Source organism: Limulus polyphemus, unplaced genomic scaffold (genome assembly GCF_000517525.1).
Source record: "Limulus polyphemus unplaced genomic scaffold, Limulus_polyphemus-2.1.2 Scaffold6871, whole genome shotgun sequence".
Classification (NCBI taxonomy): Eukaryota; Metazoa; Arthropoda; class Merostomata; order Xiphosura; family Limulidae; genus Limulus; species Limulus polyphemus.
In genome coordinates this window covers 27,717-36,476 of record NW_013672481.1, presented here as the reverse complement: position 1 = coordinate 36,476, position 8,760 = coordinate 27,717, and the positions used below count along the sequence as shown (strand labels likewise).

At 31.2% G+C, this 8,760-nt stretch overlaps 1 protein-coding gene across 1 annotated transcript in view; it reads right to left on the bottom strand.

The window, feature by feature from the left end:
• The window catches only part of LOC106474144 (Bardet-Biedl syndrome 5 protein homolog), a gene marked incomplete at its 3' end in the record, with an annotated part of 16,539 nt that extends 9,727 nt beyond the window's left edge, over positions 1-6,812 (bottom strand). The window contains exons 1-6 of the mRNA XM_013934835.2: positions 6,737-6,812; positions 5,510-5,592; positions 4,165-4,230; positions 3,637-3,686; positions 2,133-2,213; positions 1,059-1,105 (exon numbers count right to left, since the gene is read on the bottom strand). Coding sequence (XP_013790289.1) covers positions 1,059-1,105; positions 2,133-2,213; positions 3,637-3,686; positions 4,165-4,230; positions 5,510-5,592; positions 6,737-6,801 — 392 coding nt within the window. The remainder of the gene's footprint in view (positions 1-1,058; positions 1,106-2,132; positions 2,214-3,636; positions 3,687-4,164; positions 4,231-5,509; positions 5,593-6,736) is intronic.
• Between the last annotated feature and the right edge of the window lie 1,948 nt (positions 6,813-8,760).

Below are 8,760 nucleotides of genomic sequence, written 5' to 3'. Positions count from 1 at the left end.
TAAGATTATAAAACACCTACCAAGTCAAGTTATGGTTTAAACAGGAGATTATAATATACCTACCAAGTCAAGTTGTGGTTTTAACAGGAGATTATAATACACCTACCAAGTCAAGTTATGGTTTTAACACGAGATTATAATACACCTACCAAGTCAAGTTATGGTTTAAACACGAGATTATAAAACACCTACCAAGTCAAGTTATGGTTTAAACATAAGATTATAATACACCTACCAAGTGAAGTTATGGTTTAAACAGAGATTATAATATACCTACCAAGTCAAGTTATGGTTTAAACATAAGATTATAAAACACCTACCAAGTCAAGTTATGGTTTTAACAGGAGATTATAATATACCTACTAAGTCAAGTTATGGTTTAAACAGGAAATTATAAAACACCTACCAAGTCAAGTTATGGTTTAAACAGGAGATTATAATACACTTACCAAGTCAAGTTGTGGTTTAAACAGGAGATTATAATACACTTACCAAGTCAAGTTATGGTTTAAACATGAGATTATAATACACTTACCAAGTCAAGTTATGGTTTAAACATGAGATTATAATATACCTACCAAGTCAAGTTATGGTTTAAACATGAGATTATAATATACCTACCAAGTCAAGTTATGACTGAACAAAAAAATCATACCAAATTATTAAGCAGAAGGATAAATTATCTACAAATCATACTTTTATGGTAAAATGCATACATTAAACTAATCCATAACACTTTTAACTTTTCACAGTAACTTTATAGTAATAAAATATCAAAAGATAACTGCAGGCCACAAAATGCATAATAACACAACTTTCTTTAAATGTATGAATTTCATTCCACAAACCAGAGTACATTTTCATGCAGCACACACACTATTAACATATGAACACTGTTTCTATTAGGGTATACAAAATACAGAAGCTCTGTGCTGTCGTTTCTTCCTCAAGAATTAAACATTTTGTGCACTTTATTACATACGTGAATCATACGGGTGGATGAAAAGTTTAAAACATATGATGATGTGGAATTTCAACACATATTTCTGTGTACTTACTTAGACACACTCGTGACAGACGACATCAGTCGTGAGTTTCCCGAGCTCTGAAAAAACAACAACAGCAGTCTGTGAAATAAAGATAATTTGAATATCCAGCAGTTCTTCGTCAGAGGTAATGCCTATCATCAGTTTTATTAATAAGGAAAAACAAATCACTACAACTATAACAAAAACATATTAACTTACATATACAATGGATACAATTACTAAATAATACTTAACAACATGCCACTTATATTAAAACAGTTCACTTACAAAAGCTGTGTTCAACAGTGTTGTGCCAGACTTACACAGAACAGTGTTCAAACAGTTTAGTACTCAGGTCACAGACTTACACAGAACATTGTCCAAACAGTTTAGTACTCAGGTCATAAACTTACGTAGAACATTGTCCAAACAGTTTAGTACTCAGGTCACAGACTTACACAGAACAGTGTCCAAACAGTTTAGTACTCAGGTCATAAACTTACGTAGAACATTGTCCAAACAGTTTAGTACTCAGGTCACAGACTTACACAGAACAGTGTCCAAACAGTTTAGTACTCAGGTCACAGACTTACACAGAACAGTGTCCAAACAGTTTAGTACTCAGGTCACAGACTTACACAGAACAGTGTCCAAACAGTTTAGTACTCAGGTCACAGTGTACACAGAACAGTGTCCAAACAGTTTAGTACTAAGGTCACAGACTTACACAGAACAGTGTCCAAACAGTTTAGTACTCAGGTCACAGACTTACACAGAACAGTGTCCAAACAGTTTAGTAGTCAGGTCACAGACTTACACTTTACACTACTTTTTAAAGTAAGGATATAAGAAAGTACATTCTAAAAGTGGGTTTAGTTTAAAAAAAGGAAAAGCCAGATGCTTTACCACATATTCTCCAAAAAATTAAACTAACTACAAAACCAGTCAAACAAAGAATACGCTGTGCAAAGTTCTTCTTTAATAGCTTTCTTTCGTATTATTAACAAATATTTTTTATATAAAATCTATTCTCATATCCAAATCTATATTCATACAACAATTTACATACATACACACACACAGTATTCCTTATTTTGAGCTTACCAAATTTGTAAAGATAAATTCAAAGCGCGTGTTGTTTGTCTTTGTTAAAATATACAGGGCTTCAGCAACGCCTCTAAGTTTCTGAAAAAAAAATTAAAACAAAAAAACCCAAATTATTTTACTTAAATTTATAGTCTCCCCATCAGAGTCCTTGCTACAGTCAAGTTTAATGTAACAACAGAGGTTTTTGCTAATCATATGTTTTGAAACATAGCTCAAGAAAAAAATATATCATTTAAAAAGTGTTCCAAAGCCACTTAGAAATAAAATATTAATTACTATTTTTCAAAAAAGGCTTAAGAGGACTATCAACTTTTGTAGAGTTTTATTAACTTGTTGCATAGAGTTTCTAGGTCTACTCCTTGTACTACTTACTGAAACATCGCTGTAGTCTCTTAGTGCACAACATACTCGATTTTAGTACAAAACTTCGGTGAAGTACGGCTATAATAAAACTCAGGTATGAAAATTTCCTGTTTAAACAACTTCAGGAGAACATTTTTCAGAAGAGCATTTGACATTTTGTATAATATGTGCATTTTATATGAAGTGTGTCAAAGTGAATGTGTTTAAAGCTTGAGAAATTTAAGACAAGCATCTCCAGTTGTACAACTTTGGATCAAATTCTTTCTGAGCATAATCTAAGTTTGAAAGGTTTAGCAAGTGAATGAACATCCCACAGACTTAATACCTTCGAGTTACAAACCTGTTATTTGTATGATTATTTTGATCTAAACAGTACCGAATGAAACATTATCCACTAAAAAACTTGTTTTGTTATCAAAATGAGAGTAATTAAGCCTATCATTATCAGAATATAGTGAAAGAACTTCAGTGGATCTGTCAGAGCTAAAAGCATAGTATAAGCTTACCGAGTGTATTACACAAACCTTTTGTAAGTGAAATAAATCCTATATAGTACCCTTGTCTTGTTTAATTTTATGTCATAGCAGTTTAGTTAGCTTGGAGATCAGAACATAATATTATTAACAGAACTAGTTAATTTCTTTTGTTTCCTGAATGCTATTGTAAACTTTGAAATGTTATCATAATTTTGGTGCAAACTCCTGGGTGTTTTATTTATTCCTTGAATCAAGGTCTCTCATTCATCTAAACATTTCTTTTAAGAGTTAAAAGCTATCAGATGTGGTGGATGCAGTTAATTTACAGGTATTTAACGGAAGCCTTGATGAATATTTGAATGATAAGGGCTAGCTTTGAGTGTTTTATTTGTATTTTAGAGTTTAATACAGTAGATGGGATGGCCTAGATGGACCAATAGGTCCATTGTTGTCCATAAACTATATGTATATATAGCTGTAAATAACAGATACTTTTAGTGTTTTAATTACTATTAACTTCAGAACTAAAAAACATGTAATGAGCATAGCTAATTATATATACTCGAACTTGGAAAAGTTACGCATTACAAAAAAGTCCAATCTATGATTTTCCTCTTACTTAAAAACATGCATGTTAAAAAAGGTAAACATTGATTTCTTACTGAATTGACAGTTCTAGAGGATATACTTGTTACACAGCTCCATCCAACTGCTGTAGAGAAAAAAAAGTAAACATTAAGTGAAAAACTACCAACCTGAACTTGCAAGATTAACACTAGAAACTTTTTTCATTATAAACTAAAAAATAAATAAATAAGAAATGATTATAACAGAAAATAAGAACTAATTTCCTCTTTTATGATACTTATTTTCACAGATCAGATATACATCAAACTTTCAATTATATGTCTTTATCCAAATTTCAAATCCACACTAAGTAACAATTAACATTTGTCTTGTTCAAATTTTGTAGTTAAAAAAAAAACTTTTTATCCAGACTTCTGTTAAGAATGTAGTTACATAAAAATAAATAAATAAATCACTGTTCACCTGCAGTTAAAGTTAGTTAACATTTTTTAAATTATTTTATTTTAAAATTAGTAGCAACACTTAAATGCACATGAAAAAATCAAACACGTGCCCAACAATTCTTGAAGGGATGAAGTGTTTATGTTTCAGGAAATACTTACATAAACTGACCCTGGGCCGAGAATGAGATTGCCAAATCATTCGGAGGTTTGTTATAAATAACTTTCCTAAGAAGAAAATGAATCAATTGAGTGTATTAACAAATAATTATTATAACTACTACAAAAAATGTAAATACTAAATGTAAGTTCATTTGCTTTCAAGACTTTTTAAAACAGCTTTGAAGGAGTGATTTCATTCAAACATTTAATGGTGTTTCTTTTTGAGATATTTACATTTTTTTCAACAACTTTCTATAGAATTTTTTTTACTTCACAGTATCACAGATGAAAAATTGCAAAATATTCTTTATTTTATGCACTAACATGTAAACAAGTTTCAAAAAATATTCTGCCAGCTTTACAAAATTGTAAGTTATACTGTTGATAACTATATTAAAAAATACAGAGGGTTGAGTGTTATATTAAAATGATTTTCAATATGCAAATAATTAAGACACGTGACAACTACAGCTGATGTAAAGTCATGGTGGTATGGAATGCATCAGAACTCCATTTTGACATCTGACATTTTGTAAGTAGTGTTATGCTAATGAAAATCCATCACTTTTAAGAAAAGTATGTAACAATCCTTTCTGAAGCAAAATATTCATAAACTTGAATCAAAAAGATGTGTTCAGATGGGGGTTTAAAATTTCTAAGATAGGGATATCTTCTTGTACATAATGACATTGAAAAACAAAAAAATATGAATCAACTAGCTGCACTAAGACCATTCAGAAAAAATCTACATCAAATTGTACCAGAGCCATAGTGAGTTATTTTATAACAGGTGAGAATAGATGAATATTTATATATGAATGAATATAAGTAAAATGCATAAATAAGCAGAAGACCTGAAAAATTATAATTCTTTTTAAGTGTTTTATACGATGTGGAAGAGGCAAGGATCTTTCTAGCATTTTGTCCCTTGGACAAGATTTTTTAAAGTTCCACATCCTTGGTCACATCCAATCAGAGCTGATGAACAACATTTTTCGAACACTCATCACAGAAACAGCCTTTAATATCAATGTTTCTAGTAGAACAGCTCTATTATTGTGCTTTGTATCCTTTTTTAAAGAAAGGGAAATTTCTGCTCTTAGAACTTGCAACTTCACCACAATATGATTAAACTTCCACATTTATGGAGTTCAAGCAATCATCCGACACATATTTCACAAGTAAGTAAAAAGAGTTCTACAAATATGTTTGTGTAGGAAAACAAAATGTCTATACAGTACAATTATTCTGCTGAATCATATAGTCAGAAGTGACTGTGCATAAACACTAAATAATTTGATATCTTTTGACTCTCTATTAGGTCATATGGATAGAATATCTTTACCTCTGTCTCCACTATTGCCTTTAGTGTCCTCAACAGCCTCTAGTTTGTCGATCATAATCTCTCCATGTCGAAGCTGCAGCTCCCTAAAGCAAAATTACTCATTTCTAAAAGTTATAATTATCGTTCTAAGATTACAAATATAAAAAAATTAAATGTAGTGGTTTAATGATAGAGTCCATGAAGCTTACGTACTGATTATACACTACAGAAAAAATCTAAAACTAAGAGCATTCTGTAGAGATAAGCATCTTGATGAAAAACATTTTAACTCACTAGGGTTGTACTTACAAATATATCTTTTGTCTATACTTCATCAATATTGATAATACAGCTTCTAATGTCCACTCATTTATTGCCACTAGCTGAAAACAAGCTTTGACTTCTCAAGCTATTTTTAAAATCTTAATACCATGAAAAAAAAAATTGTGTTTTAAAAACTTCTACCCCTGAAATAATAATTCTGAAAATACATTGTATTGTCCAGTTGTATTTTAATATGTAATAAATCAATATACCTTGTTAATTGTATGATTGTATATTTATATGTATTCACAACTTGCTTGTTGTAAGTCACCAAGGATCAAGGCAAAATTTTAAAAATATCCTACCTTTAGGTTATTATAATTACATAGTTTAAACAAGTAAGTTTAAACACATACTTTACTGCTGTGATCTAATTTAACTTTAAGTATCATGTTGAAGATGTCTACGGGACAAGCACAACGTTTCCAAGTCCAAGAAAAAATCGCTGTAATGCAATGACTGATAAAAAAAATGAACTAACTTGGATTACTTTCACTTTAATTTTAAATTATATTAAGTTCGCAAAACGTTTTTCTACGAAACAAATAAATCTGATGAGACAGTCTTGCTTTACATCTTGTATTTACATTTTGTATTCTTGTAACTGGGCCGCGAGATCGCGTTTGAATAAACTTATAAAGAAAAATCAATCGAAGTTTAACTTTATGCATTGGATGAGAAGTCTTCGCCCAGGGTAATAAATATTTCATGGAGACACGTAGGAAGTTATACGAAATTTAAATTCTGTTGTCTGAAAAGAAATTATTCAATTATAGAATAATGAATTATGTAAAGCCTAAGTCAGTAACGGTTAGGTTAAAAAGATTTAACGTCCGGTTTGAGAAGAAATAATTTCCTTCTATATACATTTATTCTATTATTACAAACATACTTTTTTTAAATCTTAACTAACGAAAACCTTACTGTGGGGTAATATCAAAACGAATATCCCTGTCTTGCCACAAAATATCAGCATTCTTGTTGCTCATCTTATCATTTCCAAAACAAATAGATGAACGAAAATATGTAATTAAGCGCCATCTGGAAATATATAAGTAAAATGAGAAGAAGAAAATCTAAACTTCGCAAACACCCTATCACAAAATAAGATTCAGTAAGATATAAATAGAAGTTTTAATTTAAGTAAAAAGAAAAAAAAAATGTGTTAAAAGCTCGAATGAAAAAGTATAAAAAACTTGCTACGTTCTTCTTGAAATATTCAGCTATTTGTTTGTTCGTTTGTTTGTGGTTAAGTACAAAGCTACACTATGGGCTAACTGTGATGTGCCCACCACATGTATCAAAATTCGGTTTCTGGCATTTAAAAGTCCTCAGACATACCGCTATACCACTGGGGGAATTTAAAAATATTGTAAAATGTTTTGATATAGAGCTTACCTCCATTGGCTGAGCGGCAATCTTGAGGATTTGTAACGCTAAAATTCATGGCTCGCCCTATGGTTGGTACCATGCTTATAGACCATTGTGTTGATTTGAATTTTCATAGCATACAAACCAAACAAACGAATTAGGCCTTATTTGAGTATTAGTGCTTAAAGCTCAATTAAAAAATGCTTACCAGAAACGTAGATTTTGAATCGAATATGATAACGTAATGTTTAACTTATTGTCTATTATTACCGAACACGAATTAATTTCACCCACTTATGAGGTATCGTAAAGACATCACAATACAAAAAATAAATATGAAACCTGATGTTGCATTTGATACAACATTTATCGCTGAAGTATACATGTTGGTGAGGAGTGGAATTCCACCAAACCATTGTAACTCAATGACAAGTAATGTATTGAATGATAAATTGGGTTTGGTATATATTTTTAGTATTTTAAACAGCTTCTCTGCTGAATAATTCAGAAGAATATATTATTTACATAGATTATTGAATTGAATTCTATCATGTACTCTTTCTACACATTATTAGTTAGTCAAAAATGTGTCCGTATCTATTAGAGAAACAATTTGCTTTAATAAAAGAAAAATCTTAAGCATGTAATGTTGTTTTGAGTTATGAAACATAGATGCTTCTGAATCTATTAAACTTATAAAGGTGTCGATCTTTGTAATGACTTTACAAATTTAACTGGCTCGACTGAGGCCTTGGTAATCCAAGAGTCTTGTCGACTGTGGCCTTGGTAATCTAAGAGTCTTGTCGACTGTGGCCTTGGTAATCCAAGAGTCTTGTCGACTGTGGCCTTGGTAATCCAAGAGTCTTGTCGACTGTGGCCTTGATAATCCAAGAGTCTTGGGTTCGAGATGTGGTTTGCCGAATATTCTTCGCACTTTCAGCTATGAGTGTGTTATAAGTGTGACGGTAAATCCTGCTATTCGGTTGAAAGCAACCACATCAAGAGTTGGGTTCTTAGACTATTTGTCTTCGCTCTGGGGACGGTTATTTCTGAACCACAGGGATCTCCTACTTTGTCGTTTAGCTCCATCTATGTCATTTTGGTGAACAAACAAACAATCTAACTACTAAATCAACGTGTTTTAAGCTAGGGTTTATTAATAATCAAACTGAGTTATATACAATAACACAGGCCTGCAATGGTTTTATTATCTTGAAATTTTTACATGTTCTACTGTAATTCCTGTACTCTGAAAATGATATCCATTTTTCTCCATCATGTACAGATTTTTCACAAAACGTCATATGTACTTTTACATTAATGAATCATTTTCATTAAAATTGGGTCAGTTTTGTTATGCTTAAAATGTTGACAACCACTGGCTATAGATTTCTTTAGACCAATCGTGACGTGAGAGTCTGGTCGATCGTTCTAGAACCCACGAGAAACACACCGCCTGTATATAAATAGTTAACAGGCCGTATGGCATGTCATTCCCGGATAGTATTTGTTTGTGCGTGCACTTTGACATTATTTTTTTTCTTTTCAATATTATTTATTCGTCGCTATGGCAACAA